Source organism: Pristis pectinata, chromosome 17 (assembly GCF_009764475.1).
Source record: "Pristis pectinata isolate sPriPec2 chromosome 17, sPriPec2.1.pri, whole genome shotgun sequence".
Lineage (NCBI taxonomy): Eukaryota > Metazoa > Chordata > Chondrichthyes > Rhinopristiformes > Pristidae > Pristis > Pristis pectinata.
In genome coordinates, this window is record NC_067421.1 from 32170902 (window position 1) to 32196593 (window position 25692).

The 25692-nt window shown below is 39.9% G+C and overlaps 1 protein-coding gene across 5 annotated transcripts in view; it reads left to right on the forward strand.

Annotated features, from left to right (window-relative positions):
* LOC127579642 (probable E3 ubiquitin-protein ligase HECTD4) overlaps positions 1–25692 on the forward strand; it is a 219125-nt gene that overhangs the window by 107073 nt on the left and 86360 nt on the right. For all 5 annotated transcript variants that reach the window (XM_052032551.1, XM_052032555.1, XM_052032553.1 and 2 more), the window contains exons 22-36: positions 669–788; positions 1041–1145; positions 1278–1441; positions 3307–3549; positions 4536–4728; positions 5204–5308; positions 6049–6137; positions 8438–8613; positions 10741–10876; positions 12197–12338; positions 12669–12835; positions 14964–15110; positions 21446–21630; positions 23115–23268; positions 25071–25351. In XM_052032551.1, coding sequence (XP_051888511.1) covers positions 669–788; positions 1041–1145; positions 1278–1441; positions 3307–3549; positions 4536–4728; positions 5204–5308; positions 6049–6137; positions 8438–8613; positions 10741–10876; positions 12197–12338; positions 12669–12835; positions 14964–15110; positions 21446–21630; positions 23115–23268; positions 25071–25351 — 2407 coding nt within the window. The remainder of the gene's footprint in view (positions 1–668; positions 789–1040; positions 1146–1277; positions 1442–3306; positions 3550–4535; positions 4729–5203; positions 5309–6048; positions 6138–8437; positions 8614–10740; positions 10877–12196; positions 12339–12668; positions 12836–14963; positions 15111–21445; positions 21631–23114; positions 23269–25070; positions 25352–25692) is intronic.

Genomic DNA, 25692 nt, shown 5'->3' on the forward strand with positions numbered 1-25692 from the left:
TCAAGCCCTCTGGTCTCAGTAACTCACTTGTGAATCTTTTCTTCACTCTTTTCAGACAGGTACACGGTATTCCAAGTGCTGTCTCACCAATGTCTTGTACAGCTGTAATATGATATCCCAACTCTTCTTCTCAGTGCCCTGACTGATGAAGGCATGCATGCTAAACGCCTTCTTCACCACCCTGTCTACCCGTGTCTCCACTTTCAGGGAATTATGTACCTGTAACCCTAGGTCTCTCTACCTGACAATGTTTTCCAAGGTCCTACCATTTACTGTGCAAGCCCAGCCCTAGTTTAGCTCCCAAAGTGCAACAGCTCACATTTGTCTGAGTAAAGTTCCATTTGCCATTCTGTGGCCCACTTCTCAAGTTGATCAACATTAGCCACCTTCCGGTCTTCTGGTACCTCACTCATGGCTAAGGAAGGTACAAATATCTCTGCCAGGGCCCCTGTGAAATTTCTTCCCTAGCTTCTCATATTTCAATTTATGTCCACCTCTTCCAAGTTTTGGGTGTCAAATTTTACTGTCTTTCCACTTGAAATTAGTGTCCATGGTATGTGCAAAACTTTGTTTCGAGAGTAAACCATGGAGAACTTTAGAGTATTTTTTTTATGATGGATGGTCTTGTATATTGCTATCCTTCAATAATGTGCAATTTATTTTTGCAGCTGGTGATTTATGCAGGTCCAAATACAAATAGCAGGAAAGTAGCAGAATATGGAGGTAATACATTGGGATATGGAAGTCGCAGTGTTTTGGGAACTGGTTGGCCCAAGGACTTGGTCAAGGTAATTATATAGGTAAAATTAATAAGTTTGACAATGAGTAAGTTTATGTACCTTCTGGTTATTTCAGAGCTGCAATAGTTTTCCTATGAATGTAGTTTTGAAGTAAATTTGAATTCTTTGCAGAGAATGCAATTGAAATTGAAGACTGATGAAATGATAAAGATATTACTCTATAAACAAGTTTTATTTAGAACTGAAGCCATTAGGCTGTCTCGGGTTTGAAATTAAATCATAACTATATATTTTTATTAGGTTGAGGGAGACACAGTTACTTTTTCTTTTGAGATGAGGAGTGGGCGAGAGCACAACACACCTGATAAAGCCATGTGGGGATTTGCTTGTACTGTTCGAGCCCAGGTAAGGTACATAGTTTGTTTCTGTTTAACTGTCATATATTTAAATAAGAGTCATCTCTGTTACAAATTCCTTCTATCACACTTTGATTAGCTTTTGAAACGTCTGCTTGCTTTGATTATTTGGTTGTTACAGGAATCCTCAGAGGATGTTTCAGGAGGGCTTCCCTTCCTCGCTGATCTTGCATTGGGACTCTCTGTATTGGCTTGCTCCATGCTACGAATTCTTTATAATGGACCTGAAACAACAAAAGAGGAGGAAGCATGTCAACAACTGCTCAGATCAAAGTTGCTACAGAGGCAAGCTATTATTATTTGCTCACTTGACAAATTTGTCCTTCCTTCATGGTTGAAGGGTGGCAAATTACTGTTTCTCTTTGATCTTCTTAATTTTTCTTTGTGTTTTAGCTAGTGAGCTGTTCAAATGAATAGATCTCTGTACAGAAGATGAACTTGCATAAATTAGTACCCTTTTAAAACTTAGTGAATATCAAGCACTGTTTAATAATATATAATATTCTGTACTTTTAATCATTTTATGATACTGGATTACTTGGTAAATTGAATTAAACACTCTTAATTCCTGTAAATGAATTCCTAAAGTTTTGTTTGTCCAAGTTTATATCAAAGATTAAATGTTGCTGATCAGAAAATGAGATAGCCTTTTAGCATGCTGAGAACTGAAAGAAAGCTTACTTTAGTTAAATGATTAAGTGATGCTAATGAAAAATGAGCTTTCTTGACATATGATCCAATACACTAAATCTCTCAATTTTGTACTGAATTGAGGTTCTTGCCCAAAACATGAGAAGTTTTGTTACTGTAATAGCATATCTTTTAACTTAATGATTTCCTTCTTGCCAGATTCACTGTATATTTTTAAGATTTTTAGTATCGATAGCTTTTTGCATTATGTAATTAAATCCATTATAGGAATAGTAATAACTCTGAAATGGTTGCATAGCTTGAAACAGGCAATCCCAATGGAATATGCAGTTACTGGAAATGAAGTCCACTAGTCATCGTTCATTACTAAGGAAGTAATTTGATTTGAATTTTAAATTGTGTTTTGAAGGAAGTATGTGTTTTCACAGCTGAACTCCTTCAAAACACTTGATAGAGTTTGGGAGATTGCTCACTTTTTTTTACTGGAGAGCAGTGAATCCAAATACTGAGCAACCCCACACCTGCCCAGCTACAATATGAAAACAATAAATGCTGGATTTTATTTCATTATTTATTTATTTATTGCATGACATGTTAGGGTTTTTCTAATTTTCAGAGGACTGAATCTGACTTGCAGCTATTTTCTGGGATTCCATTCGCCACATTTGTTTGGAAGGTTTGGAGTTGTTGTTTGCTGTGTATTTGTTAACCTTAAATGGGCTTATTGTTCATTTGAGCACCCATCCTCCAATGTGCATATGTTTAATATTCAGTCAAAGGAAGTGTGGACAAAAGCATGAAAAGATGCATTTTGGAAAAGAATGCCAAGAGACTATATAGATCAAGAGGCAAACAAAAAAACTGGGCATGTATAGAGGGCCCTGGGTGTTTATGTGCATCAATCTTTGAAAGCAGCAGAGCATGTTGAGAAAGTTAATGAGGAGATGCAAAAGAGATTTACTAGAAAGGTCCTAGGCTCGAGGGTATTTCAGTCATAAGGTTAGGTTGGAAAAATTGGTTGTGGTCTCCTTGGAATGTAAAAGGTTGAGATGAGATTTGATTGAGGTGTACAACGTTATGATGGATTTAGATGGGGAAAATACAGAAGTTATTCTTGTTTGTGAATGGTTTGAGGAGCAGGGGGCACAGATCTAAAGAGACAACCCATGGATTCAAGATGAAAATGGTCATTTGAGGCCTTCAAAGGGAAATTGATCAGGTTGGAAGGAAAGTGTTTGTTAAGGCTTCAGGAAAAGCCTTCAGAGAAAGTGAGGGAATGGGATGGCACAGACTTGATGGGTTAAACAGTTTATTTCTATAATTCATGGATATTGTCATGTACATTAGAAATGAGAAAATATTAACTGATTACTGGAAGTTGTGACAATTCAAACCCATTATTGACTTGGATCGATGAATGTGCAAATTTACAAGTGATATCATGCAGTTTCTGTGTTGTAAGTAAATTTCAGAAACCTTTTCATATCTTTTTCTGACAGATGTCAGTGGCAGGTAGAAGCAAATGGTGCCTTGTCTCCTGCTTTGACACCAAGTCCCTCTCCTCTGCCACTAACTATTGAAGAGGACCGGGAATTCACGTATCCTTGTGATGCGCTTGCACCTCCTCCTCCAGTCACTGGGCACTACTTTGATTTGCCGAGAATACGCCTGCCTCCTGGAATAATGGGAAAACTCAGGGAAATATCGGGCCGAGCAAGACCTCAGTTCAGGCCAAGTATAAAGTGAGTGGGGTCCTTTGACAGTATATATTTTGACAAAGGGACTTTGATGCCCTTACATTAGTGAAAGTGTAAATGTTCATAGCAAGAAAATAAGAGACTGGATTGTTGAATATTTTAGCTAATCATTTAATTCTATAATAATCTTATGTTTGATAAAATTTCTTGGAGGGACTTGCTCTTGTGTCTCATACCATGGGTGCCAGGTGCCCTTTGGTACATGCACCTGTTCATCATGTTACAACCGAGATAATGAGGACATCAGAGTATGTTTCAATTGAGCCTGAATTTGTTCTTTACTGACATCCACACATTTGTATACTTTCTAGCAACTGTTAAGGAATAACAATCAAGAAAATGTCCTTCCCATCTTCTCCACCCTCCACCCCCATCCAAGGTCAGAAAGGCCACAATAGCAAATGTATTATTGCCCCAGAACAGATTAGTTAGCAAAGGCTGGTGATCAAAGCTGGGATTTTTGTGGTTTTACATGATCAGTGTTACACCATGCAGGGTACCTAGTGAGATGTTCATTTTGACAGAAGTAACAACAAAATTTCTATTGTTATAAAGGTAACAACTTGATAAGGTGTATTAATAAATCTTTCTGCACAGTGCCCCTCTTCTCTTACATTACACCTTGACCTTAAGAGCTGGAAGCCCATCTTTCAAGTTACAAGTTCCATAAATCAGTCTCATTCTCTTTCTTAATAACCTGTTGCAAATTCCTGTGATTATGTATTGCTGAATATGATAACTTTGTTAAATATTGCTGACCATGTGCTGATAAAGGATCAGGGTCATTGTATTAGGCTGTCAGTAAGCTGTGCTTATGTAAGAGCATTGTTTGATAGGTTGTTTTTTGGATTGAGACACCACTTATGGAATACCTAGAATTTTAATTATCCATCTTGAAATTATTCCAGTACTTTTCACTTTTTTAAGTGATTACTCTCTCCCTACTGACGTTTTTACCTCTTTGATTGCAGGGAAGTGATTCAGCCTGATGTGATGGAAGAAATGGTAGTGTCATGTGTGATCAAGCATTTGAATCTGATTGATGCGCTGCAGTCTCTGATTAATTTCCAATATCGAGAAGAGCATGTAGAAGAATATGACCTTCTGTGTAAAATAATGGGGGAAACGTTCAAAAAACTTAATGCTATGGAGAGGCAACTTCAGGTATTGTTGGGGACAGAAAAGAACATTGTATGCTGGTTTTTGGTGGTTTTAGAATGGAGACATTGATAGTTTTGGGAAAGGAGTATGAAGTGGAGGATCTAGAGGAAATAGATAAATAGGAATCTTCATTTGTTCCCTCATACCTTCCTAAATATGAATTCAGATAAGATCATTTGTGAACAAGAATTTTGTCTGTGATGGAAGTCCATTAATATTGCAATTTAATAACAACTTTTTCAACTTTTTTCGGTGATAGTAGTATTAAACAGCGGAGAAGTGTTCAATTACCTTTCTTTTGATCCAGTTCCACTGTACAAATGAAAAATTGAGTTTATATTCAGTGTCTCACCTTGATAGCAATACCCTTATTCCTCCTGAGAAAAGACTTCTCACTCCTCCTGGATGTGTATCCAGATTTTTTTTATTTCAGGTATTAAAGATATTCCAATATTACTGTTATTTCATTGTCTTGTAGAGTGTAGCGGAGCTTGAGCAGAAGTGGCAGAGTGAGATAGAAGATAGCCAGCAAGGAAAACTGGAAAACAATATACCATTCTTCCATGACTATCACTTCAATGAGGTTTGTATATGAATATAAAATGATGAAAGTAACTATCGTTTGTGACTTAAGACCTAACCTACTGACTTTTCAGTGTTGGGTCTTCATTTTGGTCAGTAGGAAGTTAATCCAATCTGCTAATTAATCACTATCAGAATTTTCTATTTGTGTTTTCATCTGACTCATTGTGGGAGATGAAAGGCATCTTGGTGGTCCTGTGTGCTGCTTTGATTGTTGGGAGATGTGGTAACATATCAGACTTTTAAATTAGTAAGCATTTTAAGGCTTGGATATGTAAATCTCAATGAATATCTGATTTTGTCTTTTGGTCTGCCTTCAAAAATGGATTGGTTTTAAAACTTCATTATTATGTGTTCAAAAACAAAATGGCTACCCATTCTATAACACCAAATAGCATGTATGAACAGCTAGATTATTTTGGATAATGTTTGAGTAAAGAATATTAACCAGAATGGCAGAGTGACTTTAAATAGTGCAATGAAATCCACATCCACTTTGCTTCTGTTTAACACACAATCTGAGAGATGAGATTTTTCATGTACGTATTTACCTCATATCAGCTTCTGTTACCCTAACCCTAACCCAGAGTGAGATGAAAATGAAATTCTTATCAATGGTATTCTTGATGATGAACTTGTGGAAGCAATGATCTTGTGTAACATACAAGCAGTCAATCACATTAGTTAAAAATTGATGAATTGATCCTAAAATATACTTTTAATAGTATTGTTTTTCTCCAGAGTAAAATGAAGGAATTAGAACTCCTGTGCTCCCTGAAGGAGATGCCATTTGACTGTAATGATTTGGAGAATGTTGTCCTTTTGTTAAGGTAAGACATTCATTGCTCTGCTGCTTGTGAATAAGTGAATTAGGAGGGGTGCAATATCCTTCACTGTTGAATTGCCTGGCATCTGTCACCTGATCACTACCACTATGCTCTATGTTCCTTGAGATAAGATAAGATCTTTATTAGTCACATGTACATCAAAACACACAGTGAAATACATCTTTTGAATAGTGATTTTGGGGGGCAGCCCGCAAGTGTCGCCACGCTTCCGGCGCCAATGTAGCATGCCCATAACTTCCTAACCTGTACGTCTTTGGAATGTGGGAGGAAACCGGAGCACCCGGAGGAAACCCACACAGACACGGGGAGAACGTACAAGCTCCTTACAGACAGTGGCTGGATTTGAACCCAGGTCGCTGGCGCTGTAAAGCATTGTGCTAACCACTATGCTACTGTGCCGTCTGAGCAGTGACCACTCAAGGTGCTGATTGGCTGCCAGAATCCTGAAACCACAAAACTAATAAGCATTGGCAACTTGAAGTAATGAGTTGAGATAGAAAGAAAACAAATACTTAAAGAATACTTTTGCACTGAAAGCATTAGTGTTTTCTGTAGCTTGTGGTCTAAGTAAACTTCCCGATGAGAATTGTATTGGTTTAGTTTTCACTTGACGAACCTTAAAAAGCATTTTTGGAAACTGAAGGGTTTGGTTGTTTCTTAAAAAAAAGAAAGTGTGCACTACTCTATGCATCAGCGTATATACATTTCTCTATGTAGTAACAGGCACAGTAGTGTAGCGGTTAGTGTAACGCTATTACAGCACCAGCAACCTGGGTTCAGTTTCCGCCACCGTCTGTAAGGAGTTTGTACGTTCTCCCCGTGTCTGCGTGTGTTTCCTCCAGGTGCTCCAGTTTCCTCCCACGTTCCAAAGACATACGGGTTAGGAAATTGTGGGCATGCTATGTTGGTGCCAAAAGCATGACGACACTTGCGGGCTGCTCCCAGAACACTCGACGCAAAAGATGCCTTTCACTGTGTGTTTCGATGTACATGTGACTAATAAAGATATCTTATTTTACCTTATCTTGTATGAAGGCCAGAGAGCTCATTTTGTGGCCTTCTGTAGGTGAACTTGCCACCTGATTTTGAAACTAATATCACCTTCCATGTATATCACCTATAACGTTGGAAGGACGTTCCAAGGCATTCCACAGGGGCATTATCAAAAGCAAAAGATGTTGAGCCACATAAGAGACATAGGGTTAGTTTTGTTATGGAGGTAGGTTTCAGGATCATCTCAAGAGGGGAAAGAAAGATGGTGAGAGAGGTGTAGAGGGGGAATCTCAGACCATAGTCTTGAAAACTAGTGGTATTATTAATTTTGGGGTGTTAGAATTGGAGTGCAGCTATCTCTAAGGGCTGTAGAATTGGAAAAAGTTAGAGACGACAGAGGGCAAGATCATGGAGATATTTGAAATGATAATGAAAATTAAGGATTTGCTTATCTAGGAGTTGGTGTAGATCGATACAAAAGCCTGAAAGCACATACCACCAAGCTCAAGGACAGCTTCTATGCCACTGTTATAAGACTATTGAATGGTCCCCTTGAACGATAAGATGGACTCTTGATCTCACAGTCTACCTTGTTTATGACCTTGCATCTTGTTGTCTGCTTGCACTGCACTTTCTCTAACTGTAACCCTTTGTTCTGCATTTTGTTATTGTTTTCCCTTGTACTACCTCAATGCACTGTTATAATGAAATGATCTGTATCGATGGCATCCAGAACAAAGTTTTTCAATGCATCTTGGTACATGTGACAATAATAAACCAATTTACCAATATAAATGTGTAAGGGGGGTGTTTGATGGGTGAACAAGACAGTGCAGGTAATGGCCTCAGGTTTATTAAAATTTGGATGACCTCAGGTTTGTTATGATTGGATGAGGGAAGCCAGCCAAGAGCACATTGGAATAATTAAGTTTAGAAGTAACAAAGCTGCGGGTGAAGATTTCAGCAGTGGATGAGCTGAGGTGGGGCAGAATTGGACAATGTTGAGGTGGTTGGAATAGCTGACCTTCTTAATAGAACAGATGTCAAAGCCAAAACTTGACTCATGATCAAATATGACACCAAGCCTGCAAATGTCCTGGTTAGGGTTTGGATAAAAACTATGATGCTGGCCCGTAACAAGAAGAAATGACCCTGGAGACATTCATTTGTTTGACTGGTGTCACTGCATGTTTTCATATTCATGAGACTAAATTTCAATTTGAATATAATTATTAATTCTGCTTGTTTTTTATCTGCTCCCTAATTAAAAAAACTTTGTTTTTGTGCAGAGAGAAATTTGGTCAGGAGGTGAATTCTTTGGCACCGAAGTCTTCACATTCTTTATCAAAAACAAAATCTTTGGTTAAAAGCTTGATGAACCGAGCTGAGCTATTGTTGCATGTTACAATAGCAGCGCAGTCTGGTCTGACGAGGAGTATTTCGGGAACCCCAGCCGATACACCAGGTACTGAAACGTAAACAGAAAATGCTGTAAGTCATCAGTGCAGCGGGTGTGGAGGGAGAAGTTGTTTCAGGTCAATGAGCTTTTGTCAGATATGAGGTTTTTAATCAAGTACAAAAGAAGTGGGGAACAAAGGGCTGAGGAGAGAAAATATGACAAAGTGACTGACAGCGCAATGCGAAAGGATCAACAATGGGACAACCAGTGCGAAACAGGAAGGGCTTGGGGAAGGCAAATGCAGAACCATTACCAATAGTTACTTCCCAAAATTAAATGGTTATGATCTGAAATTGCTGAGATAATTGTCAAGTTCCAGTGGCTATGAAATGCCTAATTTAAAGATACAATGTTGTTCCATGAATTTCATTAGAACAGTTTGTGAAGCCAAGGAGGGCAAAGTCAAAATGGGAGTGGGTTCAAGAATTATAGTGATTAGCTGCGAGAAGCAGTTTAGTTTGTGGATTAGCACTGGTGTTCCAAAAAGAAATCACCCAGTCTGCATTTTATTGTACCAGTTTGGAGGAACCTGGATTTGACCAGCAGAGTTCACAAAGTTGAAAGGAATATCAACAAATTGCTATTCCATCATGGAGCATCAAGGTCCTGGAGACTGGATATGGAGGAGGTAAAAGATGGTGCTGCATCTCCTGCCTTGCACTAGATGATATGATGAGAAGTGGAGCTGGTGTTGGAGGTGATTGAAAAGTGGACATGTTGCCTTGGTGAAAAAGATCAATGCAGAATGCTGACAGGGAATGATGTGTTTGGTGAGGGCATCATAGGTATTGTAAAATGCAACCTCTGATCCGTTGTTATTAGAGGCTGGTGTGGCAGAAAGTGAGGACAGAAAGAATGCTGTTATGATTAAAGGCAAATGAAGTGCAGAAACAGAAAAGAGAGTTTGAGCTCCATCGTCCATGAAATGAAATCTTCAGTTGAGGAAAAAGGAAGGTGGTATTGATGGGACAGATAAAATAAAGACTGAGAAAGTGGCAAAAATAATAGAGTTGTTACAATAAGTAGGGTGCGATGAGTTACAGTCAAAGTAGCTGTAGGACTTTGTGGGCTTTTGGTCACCTCCTCCTTAAACCGTACTTTAGGATTGAGGATGACTTGCTTTCAGTATGTTCTGGGGTGACTTATGAGGCCAATGTGGGAATCAAAAAGGCTCTTCCACAGATGAGCAGGTGGTGTTATTGTGGCTAATTCCCAGTGAAAGGAATAGAGAATTCGAGTGTGTCAGCTGGAGCTGTTACTGGTGAGGTTTAGCGCAAGATGAAATTAGAAATGAAGCAGTTTGGGGTGAGAGAATGAAATGCTATTGTCTTCAGTGTGAAAGCAGTAAGAGAGGGGAACTGAGATAAAGAATGTTTCACATTTGAATAGATGTGGTGGGGGGGGTGCGCGCAGGTAGAGTAGTGCAGTCAATCTGTTTTTGTATTTAGTACATAGTGTGAACACTACCTTGTTATTCCTCTTTTGCACTATTTGTTTTTGTAACTTGTAGTAATTTTCATGTCTGCCTTGCATTGTACTGCTGCCATAAAACAACAAATTTCACAACATATGTCAGTGATAATAAACCTGATTCTGATTCTAAACAGACGGCATCAGTTTAATGCTGGTATAAATGTTTTGTTTTAAATGTTCCTATTCAATGGGAAAATGTGGGGATATTGTTCCTGAGCTTGAAACATTCATAAATGCCTAAGAATAGGGGGAAAATAAATGACAAACATCTGAGATACTTTGAGTTGATGCTGCTTCTGTTATGAATTGGACAATTGAAATTGAATAAGATTTGATGTCCAGTTATGTGGCTATATATCACTTGTTAGATGTGTGGTATTGGCCCATGGACTAGGCATGAAAAAGAACTACACGGGAGTGTTCAATTAGAATCAAATCCATGTTGCTGTTAGAAACTACCTTTACCCACTGTGTTTAGCTTTTGACTATTCCAGCTGGAAGGAGAAACATTGGCAGTGGTGTATACTTGAAACTTAAGAATAAAACTACAGAATAGATTGGTGCACGATGCACTGTTTCAGCTGAGAAGCACAAAAATTGCATTAATTGTGCAAGAATTTGATCTTTGTTTTTCTGACGTATCCATGCTTATTCCACCAGCATGCAAATCATCTTCTGAAACCAAGGTGATTTCTCACACTGTTCGCCAACCTGTCTTCCTACGCAGTATGTCAGCACCCTCTGACCTGGAAATGATTGCAAATGAGGATTTAGAATTCACTCGAGCCAATCAGAGGTAAAGAAATTGTGAATTTGAATAAGTTGATCGTAACTCTCAGTATTGTTGCAATTGTGCTGAGTTTATTTTCCTGAACAATTTCTGATCAGCTTTTTTTTTGTTAATTGGTTTTTCGAGAATTGGGTGTCACTGACAAGGCCAGCATCCTAGTTGTCTTTGAGATTGTGATGGTGAATCACCTTGAACTGCTGTAGTCTTTTTGGGAACACACACAATACTGTTCGGGAATTGCAGAAAATCCAGCAGCAAGGAAGTAACAGGAAGAATAGTATGCTATTTGGAGGGGAGCATGCAGTTGGTGATGTTCCCATGTACCAGCTGTCCTTCTTTATGGTTGTAGAGGTTGCAGGTTGGGGGCTGCTTTTGCAATATCCCAGGCCAGTAACTGGAGCATGTAGATGGTACATGCTGCGGCCAGTGTGTCAGTGGTGGAGGGAATGAATGGTGGATGGGTCCCAGTCAAAAGAACTGCTTTCGATGGTTGTTGAGCTTCTATTGAGTGTTCTTAGAGCTGTATTCATCCATCAAAGCAAAGTATTCCATCCAGATGTGCTTTGTAAATGGTGGAGTTTTGGAGTGTCAGGCAGCAAGTCACTGGCCATGTGCTATCCAACCTCTGCTCTTGCTTTTTTATTTATTATTTTACTTTTTAATTTTACTTTTATAACAAGCATTTATGTGGCTTGTCCAGTTCAGTTTCTGGTCAATGGTGGCCCATAGGATGTTGGTGGTGGGGGACTTGAATGTCGAGGGTAGGAGGTTAGACTATCTTGCTGGATGGTCATTGATTGGCACTTTTGTGCCATGGATGTTACTGGCCACTTATCTGACTAAATTTTGCCTTGGTCATTTTGCATATAGGCACTGACCATTTCATTTGTGAATGGCAATGGACATTGTGCGAGAATTGTCAAATGCAGATTGAATGACTGCTTTGCACAGTGTCTCCGTTCAGCCTGCAAGGGTGACCCTAAACTTCCAATTGCCTGTGATTTTAATTATCCATCCACTCTCACTCTGACATTGGTCTTTTGTCTTGCACTCTTTCAACCAAGCCCAGTTTAAACTGGAAGAATTAACTCTTTCCCCCCTATGCAGATCCTGCCTGACCAGCTAAGTATTTCCAGTATTTTTATTTTTAGTTTGGATTTCCAGCATTTGCAGTTTTTTGATTAATGTTCAACAAGTACATACTTTTGATGACCTTGATGTTTTAAATCTTTTGTAGAAACACATTGCCCATTAAGAATCACACTATTTTAATATCAGTAGGCTACTTTTGGACTGTAGATGTCTGAGTATTTTTCTGTCTTGTAGGAGGCGCCATGGGAATAGTCATCGGAGCAGTTCCTTCACTCTGCTTCAGTCCTTAACTATTGAGGATAGCCGTGACAAGCCAACATATAGTGTGCTGCTTGGGCAACTCTTCGCTTTCATTGGGACCAATCCTGACCAAGCTGTAAGTGTTAATCTTTCTTGATAACTATACTTTATTTCCAAGTTTATTATTTTAGGTAATAACTATAATTTGGCTTACTAAGCTGTTGTAAGGTCAATTTTTGGAAGTTGTGACAAACTATTGGATAAAGCATTATTTAATGGAAGATTTGCTTCATTTTTCACTTTGCCTCCAAATATGTAACCTGGTACTGTGCATATATAATGTCGTCACTTTAAATTAACAAATCATCTTTGCTTTCAAGAGGATTCATATAACGTTAATAATAATTTTTTTGTTGTTGAGAGTTGTATAAATAGCTTTCAAAAGTTATGACTTTGTTTTATTTAGGTGTCAAGCAGTAGTTTTCTCTTAGCTGCTCAGACCCGATGGCGGCGTGGCAACACAAGGAAACAAGCACTTGTACACATGCGTGAACTGCTGACGGCAGCAGTCCGCGTCGGTGGTGTCACGCATCTGGTGGGACCTGTAACCACTGTCCTTCAAGGTGGACCACGGTAAGGTGTTGACCAGATGAAAGATGAAAAGAAACTGCTTATTCTCTATGGTGACAAAGTAAGCTTTTGGGACATCACAGCACATTGACATCTCCTTTTAGTTTATGAAGCCCAAGGACTGAACAATTATGGAAATGCAAGAGGCTACAAATGCTAAAATTTGAAGCAAAGAAAAACAATGCTGGAGGAACTCAGTGGGTCAAGTAGCATCTGTGAAAGGAAATGGACAGTCGACGTTGCCAGTTGAGACCCTTCATCTGGACCAGTTGAAGGGTCTCGACCCAAAATGTCAACTGTCCGTTTCCCTCCTCAGAGGCTGCCTGACCCACTGAGTTCCTCTGGCATTTTGTTTTTTTGCTGCTGAACAACTATCCCTTTCTAAACAAAAACAAAAGCTATTTTATACTTATTGTGGGGAGTGCTAATTTAGATGAATGGAACTTGTCTTTCTGTTTGTTCCAGTAAAGGGCTCAACCCCAACTACAGAAGAGCAAGCCACAATGCATCAGTATTGATTTCTTTTCATACCAGTTGGCTTTGGCACTGATTTAGGGCCAGTGGCATGTGGACTGAAGCTGCTTCACTGATATCACGGTTATTGTGAATTGTGTACACATTTTCACCTCCTTTCTTCGATCTTCTTTGCTCTATGCACTATCAGGCATCATATGGCCACTGTCAAATGTAGGGAGAATCTCCCAATTAAATGTCAATTTTGCTGCTCCATAATTGTCCGAGGTGGGCACATTGCCAACAAAGTGATTAGATTTCTCTTTATTCCCCAGTCCAATCCAATGCATTAGATTCCATTTAGAGCATTTTCCTGATCAAAAGTTATCATATCTTAATGAGGTCTAGATGTTGATTAAAATGCTGGATGGCTCTGTGGTACTAACCTATTTCCTACAGGATTGCAATGAGGCAATATTAAATTTTTAATGTTTTTCATAAGTAGGGGAGAAGTTGTAAAGGGATAGATGAAGTAATTACAGGCCAGTTAATCTAACCTTGCTGCTGGGAAATTAATACTATTTTGCAGAATTTTTTCCATTAATAATTTACAAAAATAAGTATTATTCATAAGACATTTAACAAAATTTGTTCAGTGACCAACATGGAGTTAACCAGGTGAAGTCGATGAAAAGAATAAATTTGATTTAGTCAACATGCATGTTATTAAGGGTTTTAATGTGGCAGATTGCTCAAAAAAAGTTTAAAAGCACATGAATCCAAAGAAATTGACTATTTGGATTTAAAACTACTAAGTGGCAGGAAACAAAAGATGATAGTTAATGGGTAATTTTGACTGGAAGGCTTCATAGTGGGGCTCTGTAGGGCTCCAGTGGTTGGGTCCTTTTATTCTAATTAATTAGATATAAGGGCCATGATTTTAGAAGTTTGCAGAAGATAACACATAGCTGTGTAATTGATAAGAAAAATGTTGTGGATTGCAGGAAGGTATCAGTGGACTGGGTGGAAAACTGATAAAACTTAATCTGGGGAATTATCTGGTGATGCAGTTAGGGGGGCTAAAAAGGCAGGAGAGATGGAGTGGAAAAGCATGACCATAAACCGCTGAAAGTAGCAGGATAGTAGATATAAGAGAGGGAACAGAAGAGATTTAAGATGATATAGGCAGGAATTTGTGAATTTTAGTCATGAGGAAAGATTAGCTAGGCTGAGTTCTCTTTGGAACAGAGGATGCTAAAGGAGGATCTAATTGGGGATCCTAAATGGAATGACTCAGAAGCCCTTCTTCCTTGGCAAGTAAATAACCAGGGAATAGGGATTTGTAACAATTAGTGTAAGATTGAGACAGATGTTGAGGGGAAATGTTTTCAACCAGAGGCTAGTGACTATAGAACCAGCAGCCTAAATATTTTCAGGTGGAACTCTTGTTCTGTTTTTGAAAAGTACTTGGGTAGGCATTTGAAATGCTTTAACCTACAAGGTGACAGGCCAAGAAAAAGAAAGTGAGATTAGGCTAGATCATTTTTTTGGATGGCATGGAAACATTTGGAAAACTGGCTTCATTGTTATGCTATAAATTTCTGTGAAATCTTGTTAGCCAATACATATCAATATTTAAAATTATCTTTAGTCTTATTTAACTATTTTCTCTTCTCAGGATTGAAGAACTGACATGTGGTGGGATGGTAGAACAGGTTCAGGAGGCCTTTGGCGAGACCATGACATCAGTTGTTTCTCTTTGTGCTCGATATCCAATAGCTTGTGCCAACAGTATTGGCCTCCTTTGTACTATACCATACACCAGGTGGGGAACAAATGATTCTCATGGCATTTCAATGATTTAGGAGCTGGTCTGCTGGCAAAACTTTTGTTATATGCTGTGTACTTTCATATATATAAAAAAAGTCAAATGACACAGGTGACATTGTCTTGGTTATTTATCTATTTGGGTCTAGGAAGCTAATATGTATTTTTGGTTGGGAGTGACGGTAGTTTGAGGTTTCATTTCTTCCATCCTTACCATGAAGAAGTGAAAAGTACTTGCAGACTTCAATGTCACTGAGACTAGCATCGTTTGTTCAACTGTCTCTGCTGCTTATCACCCGCATGCCATATCCCACTCTAATTTCTCTTCTATCTCCCAGTTCTCTCTGAATCCCCATTATCCATGATGCCCAGCTTTTGTCCTCTTCAGACTATTTTACTAAACTTTTGATCATCCAGCTTCTTCCCTGACCCTATGCTAACTGATGTATATCTCGGATATTGATACTGCATCTTCCCCCAAGTAACTCCCTTTTCATCTCTATGTCCTGGAAAACTATTACTGTATCTCCAAGCTTTATTTCATTTCCATTCTTTGAGTATAGTGATGCTTCCTGAATTCATGACCTTGAATGCATTTTTTTACTTCTCTCCAATCTGTCCCAACCACAGTACCAAAAATTCAAACCAAAACAAAAGTCCTTGTGTTAGTGATACATTATCATTATCTGTGTTTGCCCCTCTGTAAGCTTTGACACCCATTGTTCTTCAAAGTTTCTTTTAACTACTTCAGTAAGACACCCCTTGCTTTTAATCATCTGGTCATAGCCTGATTATTTCCAGCAATAGTTTATCTTCCCACTTGTTCGATGTTACCAAAACAATCCACCAAAGCTCTGCAGTTCAAACCTTCCCCTTCCCTTGTCTGCATGTTGCCCGCAGCTGATGTCACCCAAAGACCCAATGCCAGGCTCTACATTTAAAATGCTAATGTGTATGTTTTAAACATCATATGATTTATCCACCACCTCTGAGCTGTGAGACTCGAGTCCAGTCTTGGATGTGCTAAAGTCTCCAAAATCATCACCTTTGCCTCAAGCCTTAAATTTATTCATCTCTTTCATCTCCTTCTCTGACTACCGTCTTTGGCTAAAAGAGGCTGTTTGAATCTTCAGCATCTATTTCAAATCTGGCCTGAGTTTCACATATCTGAGGATACTTTTTTTAAGAAAAGGATCAACTGTTGTTTTTAGCTATTAGAACATGATTTCTTCAAATACATAAAATGATTTTTTTTTCTTGAAGTATTGGCATTGTGGAAGAATTTACAGATATGAGCACTTACCATTTCTGTAACTAAAACCATGGTTAATCTTCAAACCAAACAGTGAATATATTTTTTGTATTGTTTTCGGGTACACAAAAATAGAGTGTGAGTGCAACAGCTTTGTAGTGAATTCCACTCTGGAAAGAAGTGATTGACAAACCAAAAAGGCTGGAAATGGCAAATGGTTCAACATCCATGGAAAGAGATATGGTTGCAGATTGATGAGCTTTCATCAGAATAGAAAACTGATGTTGTTTCAGTATTTAACCAGTTTATGCTGAATCCCTAAACAAGTTGGACCCAAGATTTACTCCTTGGTCAGTGTAAGCTTTTCTATCTGAAGCAGATGTCTTACCAGATGTAATACTTTTGGCCTTCCTGGCTTTTGAGTTGGGGAAGGATGACACAGCATAGGGTCCAATTGTTCATTTGTCTTGGCCATCCCACCCAAAACTTTTTTCCTGAAGTAGATTGACGGTCAAAAATGGGTGAAATTCCAGAGTGGCAAAAAAATAGGGTTTGCAACTTTTCAAGTGGAATGTACTAGTTATATAAATCACCTTTGTGACAGATTCTGTATACATCCTGATACTGGTTTATGGTTTCTGTCTAGCTACACTAATTGTTTCTTTGAACCTATGGGGATTCGGTATACTGTAGGCAGATTTAATCTTGCTGTAAAAAAAATCATCCTTTGCATGTTGAGCTAGAAAACAGTGCATGATTTCTTTTCACTGTTGAAAGGTCACTGTTCTGAAATGTTAACTTTGTTTGATCACAGATGCTGAACTGCTGAGTATTTCCTGCAGTTCCCCCCACCACTTTTTCAAAATCTGCTCACAAACTGAGTTATACTGGAGTCATTATGTGTGGTTTGGGTGGCATTAGCAGCATACAGAATCAGAATTTATGCAATGCATCATTTGAAGGTTAACTGCATCCCACTCCTAGAATTTATAGAACTGACAAATTGCACATGCCTGAAATGTTAATCTTTAACTATTTGTGTAACTGACATGTGATAGTTACATGGTCAATGAACTGATATTTTGATATATCATCAATTTTTGAATGATTTCACGTATCCAAATATACGACCAAGTAATGCCCTTGATGTTCCAGAAATATCCAGCTGGTACAATGTTCATTATAGAACTAAGTAGAATTTAATCCCTCTGTTGTTCTGTGGAAATTCTGCTGCAATACAATTCAAGCTGCAAGCTTATTTGTGCTATATTTAATGTTATTTGTAATCAATTGCAACTTTTTCTAAAATTTGAGCATTCGCTCAGCCATTACATGAAAAATCAATGACAACCTGCATTTATAAGGCACCAGTAATATTTTACAGGAGCGTCACTAAACAATAGCCGCAAGGATATTTTAGAGAAACAAAGGACTGCAGATGTTGGAATATCTAGAGGAAAAACACTATGATACTGGAGGAACTCAGCAGGCCAGGCAGCATCCATGGAAAACAGATGCTGCTTGGCCTGCTGAGTTCCTCCAGCATCATAGGATATTTTAGCACAGAAAGACCAAAAGCTCAGTCAAAGAGTTGTATTGAAAGGAACATCTCAAAGGTGAGAAAAGTAGAGATTAGTGAGTTTTAGTCAAGAAATTCCAGAGCAGGGCTTGCAGCTGAAAATACATCAAGCAGCGATGAAACAGTGCAAATCAAGGATGTGTTTGGGAATTAGGTGAGGATAAGAGATCTCAGAAGGCTCCAGGGCTGGAGAGGTTTATGGAGAGAGGGCATGATATGGTAAAGTAATGAATGGATTTGAACTTGAGGATGGAAATTTTAAATTCAAGGTATTGGTATTGGTTTATTATTGTCACTTGTACCGAGGTACAGTGGAAAAACTTGTCTTGCATACTGTTCGTACAGATCAATTCATTACACAGTGCTTTGAGGTAGTACAGGTAAAATTGACAGAATACAGAGCAAAGTGTCACAGCTATAGGGAAATGCATTGCAGGTAGACAATAAGGTACAAGGTCATAAGGTAGATTGTGAGGTCAAGAGTCCACCTCATCATATAAGGGAACCATTCAATAGTCTTGTAACAGTGGAATAGAAGCTGTCCTCAAGCCTGGTGGTATGTGTCCTCAGGCTCCTGTGTTTTCTACCTGATGGGAGAAGAGACAGTGACCCGGGTGGGTGGGGTCTTTGATTATGCTGGCTGCTTCACCAAGGCAGCGAGAGGTGTAGACAGAGTCCATGGAAGGATGGCTGTTTTCTGTGCTGGGCTGTGTCCACAACTCCCTGCAGTTTCTTGCAGTCCTGGACAGAGCAGTTGCCATACCAAGCTATGATGCATCCATATAGGATGCTTTCTATGGTGCATCGATAAAAGTTGATGAGTATCAAAGGGTATATGCCAAATTTCTTTAGCCTCCTGAGGAAGTAGAGGGGCTGGTGAGCTTTCTTGGCCGTGGCGTCTACGTGATCGGACCAGGACAGGCGATTGGTGATGTTCATTCCAAGGAACTTGAAGCTTTCAACTGTCTCATCCTCAGTACCATTGATGTAGACAGGTGCATGTACACCGTCCCCTTTCCTGAAGTAAATGACCAGCTCTTTTCTTCTGCTAACATTGAGGGAAAGGTTGTTGTCATGACACCGTGTCTCTAAGCTCTCTATCTCCTTCCTGTACTCCGACTCATTATTTGAGATACGGCCTACTACGGTGGTATCATCTGCAAACTTGTAGATATAGTTAGAGCAGAATCTGGCCACGCAGTCATGAGTATATAGGGAGTAGAGTAGAGAGCTGAGGACGCAGGCTTGTGGGACACCAACGTTGAGAATAATCGTGCTGGAGATGTTGCTGCGATCCTCACTGATGTGGTCTGTTGGTCAGAAACTCAAGGATCCAGTTGCGGAGGGAGGCGTTGAGTCCCAGGTCTCGGAGTTTGGTGATGAGTTCGCTTAGCACTACAGCATTGAAGGTGGAGCTGTAGTCAATAAACAATAGTCTAATGTAGGTGTCTTTATTGTCCAGATGCTCCAGAGAAGAGTGTAGGGCCAGGGAGATAGCATCCACTGTAGACCTGTTTTGACGGTAGGCAAATTTCAGTGGGTCGAGGTTGTCTGGGAGGCTGGAGTTGATGTGTGCCATGACCAGCCTCTCGAAGCACTTCATGATGGTGGATGTCAGAGCCACTGGTCAGTAGTCATTAAGGCATGTTACCTTGTTCTTCTTGGGTACTGGGATGATAGTGGTCTTAAAACAGGTGGCAACCTCATATTGAAGCAGGGAGAGGTTACGTATGTCTGCCCACCAGCTGGTCAGCACAATATCTGAGCTCACAGCCAGGGACACCATCCAGGCCAGATGCTTTCCTCTGGTTCAGTCTCCGGAAGACTGATTTTACGTCCTCGACAGTGACCACGGTATTGGTATTGGTTTATTATTGTCACTTGTACCGAAGCACAGTGAAAAGCTTGTCTTACAAACCGATCATACAGGTCAATTCATTACACAGTGCAGTTACATTGAGTTAGTACAGAGTGCATTGAAGTAGTACAGGTAAAAACAATAACAGTACAGAGTAAAGTGTCACAGCTACAGAGAAAGGTGCAAGGTCACAACAAGATAGATCATGAGGTCATAGTCCATCTTATAGTATAAGGGAACCGTTCAATAGTCTTATCACAGTGGAGTAGAAGCTGTCCTTAAGTCTGGTGGTACGTGCCCTCAGGCTCCTGTATCTTCTACCCGATGGCAGAAGAGAGAATGTCCCAGGTGGGTGGGGTCTTTGATTATACTGGCTGCTACACCAAGACAACGAGAGGTAAAGACAGAGTCCAAGGAGGGGAGGCTGGTGTCCGTGATGCGCTGGGCTGTGTCCACAATTCTCTGCAGCTTCTTGCAGTCTTGGGCAGAGCAGTTGCCGTACCAAGCTGTGATACATCCAGATAGGATGCTTTCTATGGTGCATAGGTAAAAATTGGTGAGAGTCAAAGGGGACAAACCAAATTTCCTTAGCCTCCTGAGGAAGTAGAGGCGCTGGTGAGCTTTCTTGGCCATGGCATCTATGTGATTTGACCAGGACAGGCTGTTGGTGATGTTCACTCCCAGGAACTTGAAACTGTCAACCCTCTCGACCTCAGCACCATTGATGTAGACAGGTGCATGTACACCGCCCCCTTTCTTGAAGTCAATGACCAGCTCTTTTGTTTTGTTGACATTGAGGGAAAGGTTGTTGTCATGACACCATTCCACTAAGCATGGTTGCATGGAGGCTGTCAGGGTGGGTGGTTACAAACCAATCCCCTTATGTTCAAGATGTGCATAGAATGGGTTAAGCTCAACAGGAAGGGATGAGCTGTTGTTGACTGTGCTGCCTGACTGCATTGCTGAACAGGGAGCAGGTATTCAATGTCGATAATTGAGCACAACGTAAATGTGTGCACAAAACAGAGTTTATTCCCCTGAGGTGCATTTATGCTGCTGAAGCTTGGTTACAGAACCCAAGTTGTTTTCAACTATGAACCCTCCTCTCTAATTTTAATCAAAATGTTTTTTAAATGGCTGTTATTTAAACTGTTTAAATTACCGATATAATTTGAGTGATAGTACAGCAGCTCAAGTTGGTATGAGTAATATGGAGAAGGACATCAGAAGATTCCATTTTGGATTGCTATTCAGTTAATCCTTTTGAAAGACAAATGTGTGTACATATGAGGTGAGAAGAAAGGTTGTTGAGGTCTCTCACAGTGAATTAGTGAGTTAACGTTCTGGTTAGATTAACATGTTAATAGCTGCGACACTAGTGATTAGCCACCTTGAAGGACAATTACTGAAAACTTTTAAAACTGCAATTATCCTTTTGAGTTTCACATAATTGAGCCATATACAGCATGGAAAACGGTCAGGAACGGCAGATGTCTAATGCTCTCGTGTCTCCAGGGACTACAGTTTAGTTGGCAGTGCAGGTGGCTGTTGATTGCAACTTTGGAAGAATTTTACCTTTTGTTCTACTGTTTATTTCAGATGTATTTTATTGTATATCCTGAATTTTATTTTGTGGATGCTTAGGAGTGAAGAGAAATGCCTGGTGCGAAGTGGGTTGGTGCAGCTCATGGACAGGCTCTGCAGCCTGACAAGCCAACGAGAAAGTAGCTCAAGTGAAAAACAAACAAGGAAACAGAAGGTAGCGACCATGGCCTGGGCTGCCTTCCAGGTACTGGCTAATCGCTGTGTAGAGTGGGAGAAAGAAGAAGGTGAGTTTCCTTCATAAATGCAGTGTTTAACCACCTCGCTTACAGCTTTGCATTCCTTCTGATCTTCATGTTTCTCAAAGCCGAATTTAGTGATAGTCACTAGTTCCTCATTAACCATGCTGTTTGACTTCAATTTGTAACCTGCAATGTCAGGGATCATGGTGCTTCATTTAGATTAATTAAAATGGAACTTAAATATTCCTTTTGATTTAGCAAAATAATTTTGTGGTTAATTGGAAGCACATTTGGTGATTGATACAAGACGATAATTGATTTTCTGATAGACTAGGTAACAGTTTACTGTAAGATTTTCACTTCCTTGTAGTATTTTCTTATAGCAGAGACTCGTCTGTTGCCTTTGCTTATTTCGTGATAGGAAGAAGAATTATGTCCCACAGTTCCAGGGTCAATTTCTTGTGTCCCATAGACTTCGAGAATTGTTCCTGTTCAATGAACTAAATTTCTAACATTGATGTAAATAGCTGCTACAAGTATTTCCCACCCCCAGGGATTTTAAAATATACTTGGTTGATTAACTGTGAAGCACTCTATACTGACTATGTGACAAGGTTACTAATTCATACCAAAGACATGGGATGTAGATGAAAATAATGGAAACACTCAGCAGGTCAGCCACAAACAGTTAACTTTTCAGGTCAATAACCTTTATTTCAGGTCTCTAGCATCTGCAGTTTTTTTGATTTTCAACCATAAGCTGTAGTTGAATGTGCAAGTAGATGTAGACCTGCTTGCCTTGTGTAATACAGGAATGTGATCAAGCTAGGGAGGGTGCAGAAAAGATGTTGCCTGGATTGGAGAGCTTGAGTTACAAGAAAAGTTTGAATGGATTGGGTCTGTTTTCCCTGGATCAAAGGAGGCTGAGAGATGACATGTCAGAGGTATATAAATTTATGAGAGGCACATTGCAGGGTAAATAGCCAGAATCTGTTTTCCTTGCTAGGGGTGTCTGAAACTAGAGGGCATAAGGTGAGAGGGAGGAGGTTAATGGGGATCTGAGGGCTAAACTTTTCATACAAAAGAGTAGTTGGTATCTGGAATGAGCTGCCATAGGAGGTGATGGAGGCAGGAACGGTAACAGCATTTAAGAGGCATCTGGACAGGTACTTGAATGAACAAGGCATTGAGGGATATGCAAGTGAGATTAGCATAGGCATTGTTGTCATAGATGTGGTGGGCCGAAAGGCCTGTTTCTATGCACTAATATTGCAATGCTCTGTAAATTAACTTTATTCCTGGTTTTCTTGTCATTTACTGCAGTATTCCCTAGAGGAAATAAATTTGAAAATTTTTCATAAAATGGGTTTCCTTGAGTTCTGCATCAAACATCAGTCTTTTGTGTCTGTAAACTTATGTACAGCTTTGTTTAATACAACTGAAGCACAGCACTTCTTGCCAGTTTGTATAAGGGTCTGCACTACTATTGCTGGTATCTTTAATGTGTATTTTCCACTAATGCCATCCAGGTGTATCAACAAATGCAGTCCATTCTGGGTTAGCCCGTCAAGTGTCAAGCCTGTTGACCAATCATCTTGCTCGTGCCACTGAAAGCTGTGGGAATCAAGCAGCAGGGAATGACGCACTGCAAGATGTACTCAGCCTTCTAAATGATCTTTCTAGGTAGGGACTACATGCTTGATTAGCACTGCATTCGGAATTGTTTATGTACTGTTTAAGGCACAGTTTCCACAGACCGAACCATCTGTGTTTTGTATAGTATGTTTATAGTACAATTACCAAAGTATAATGGATGAGTCAGGAGCACTGAAAATGCTGGCGTAGCTGCAATTGAAATGAATCGTATTACAGGTCCTTCCCAGGTTACAACAGGGTTCTGTTCCTGAGAACTGTTCATAACCCGAACAGTTTGCAAGTTGGAAAAGTAGCCTCCTGGCAATATTTTTAAATAAAAACATAGGCCAATCAAGGGCAACGTTATTAAACCAGGGCATTTAATTCAACCATTCAGATGTTGCCACTCGGCAGAAGATGCCTGCATCCTCGTAGCAGCTGGCAAATCCATCCCGTATGTGACCTTGGGAGGACCTGCAATATAATCTGAATAGACTTTTGTTATGCACAGAGCTATGGAAGTGAATAGATATTTTTTTTATTTCCTCGTGTTTTACATTTGGGTCCTGTGGATCTGTTGTTGTATTTTTCTAATGCAAATATGAAGATATTGTTTCATAATTCAACATTAAATAGCCAACATCAAATTAGCCAATTGGATTCAATGTTGGCTTAGTGGGAGAAGCCAGAGGGTGGTAGTAAATGGTTGTCTCTGACTGGAGGCCTGTGACTAGTGGTGTGCCGCAGGGATTGGTGCTGGGTCCGTTGTTTTTTTTAATCATCTCTATTAATGATTTAGATGATGTGGTAAACTGGATCAGCAGATTTGTGAATGACACCAAGCTTGGGGGCGTGGTAGACAGCAAGGAAGACTATCAAAGCTTGCAGTGTGATCTTGACCAGTTAGGAAAATGGGCTGAAAAATGGCAGATGGAATTTAATGCAGACAAGTGTGTGGTGATGCACTTTGGGAGGACAAACCAGGATAAGACTTGCACAGTGAATGGTAGGGTCTGAGGTGTGCGGTAGAACAACGGGACCTGGGAATACAGATCCATGGTTCCTTGAAAGTGGTGTCACAGGTTGATAGGGTCGTAAAGAGAGCTTTTGACACTTTGACCTTCATAAATCAGGGCATTGAGTACAGGAGTTCGGATGTTATGTTGCAGTTGTACAAGATGTTGATGAGGCCAAATTTGGAGTATTGTGTGCAGTTCTGGTCACCTACCTACAGGAAAGATATCAATCAGCTTGAAAGAGTGCAGAGAAAATTTACAAGGATGTTGCCAGAACTTGAGGATCTGATTTATAGGGAAAGGTTGAATAGGTTAGGACTTTATTCCTTAGAGTGCAGGATAATGAAGGGAGATCTTGGAGGTATACAAAATTGAGGGGTATAGATAGGGTGAATGCATGCAGCCTTTTTCCCCAAAGGTTGAGTTATAGGTTTAAGGTGGAAGGTGAAATATATAAGGGGGATCTTCTTCACTCAGAGGGTGGTGCGAGTGTGGAACAAGCTGCCAGCGGAAGTGGTAGATGCGGGTTCAGTTGTAACATTTAGGAGAGGTTTGGATAGGTACATGGATGGGAGGGGTTGGGAGGGATATGGTCCAGGTGCAGGGAGATGGGGCTAGGCAGAAGATCAGCTCGGGATGGGCCAAAGGGCCTGTTTCTGTGCTGTAGTACTCTTATTATTAAAAGTGAGAAAGTTAGCATGTCAAATGCTAGTAGGCCAGCTTGCATTTTCAAGCAGAGATTATCTTTGTGTATTGTGCTTCTCTTAATGTTTGGAAACTGTTGAAATTGTTGCTCAACTAATCATGAATCTTTAATTTTGGTGATCTTGTTAGAAGTCAAATTGGTAAAGCAATCCTCAGCCAGCCTGCGTGTGTGTCCAAGCTACTTTCATTGTTGTTGGACCAGCGACCATCCCCTAAGCTGGTGCTCATCATCCTTCAGCTGTGCCGTGCTGCCTTGCCTCTCATGAGTGTGGAGGATTGTGGGAATGTGGAACTGCCTCCGTGGAGCTATTCTGTACCTTCCCTGGAAAATGAACAGGATGATCCTGGTGATCCAGCTTCAAATATTGCATCACTTCTTTTAGCTAAACTCGCTGATTATGTGGTACCAGGTAAGTTAACTGGCGGCTAGTAGTGTGTGGCTAAATGGGAAATTTTAATGTTGATGTCTATTAATCTGAAGGCCCGCTAAACCATTTAGCCCTGAAATTGACTAAAGCTCTTTAAAACTTATAATTATTTCAGCCTTTTATCTTCCATTATCAGTAGAATTATATAACACTCACTACCTTTCGTCAGATTGGTGGAACAGACAGACACATGGCAAAGAAAGGTTAATGTGGAGAAATGTGAGATCTTGCATTTTGGTAGGAAAAATGTGAAGCAGCAATATATGAGAAAGGATAATGCCCAAAAAGAGCACAGAAGCAGAAGGTATGCACGTACAAATCAT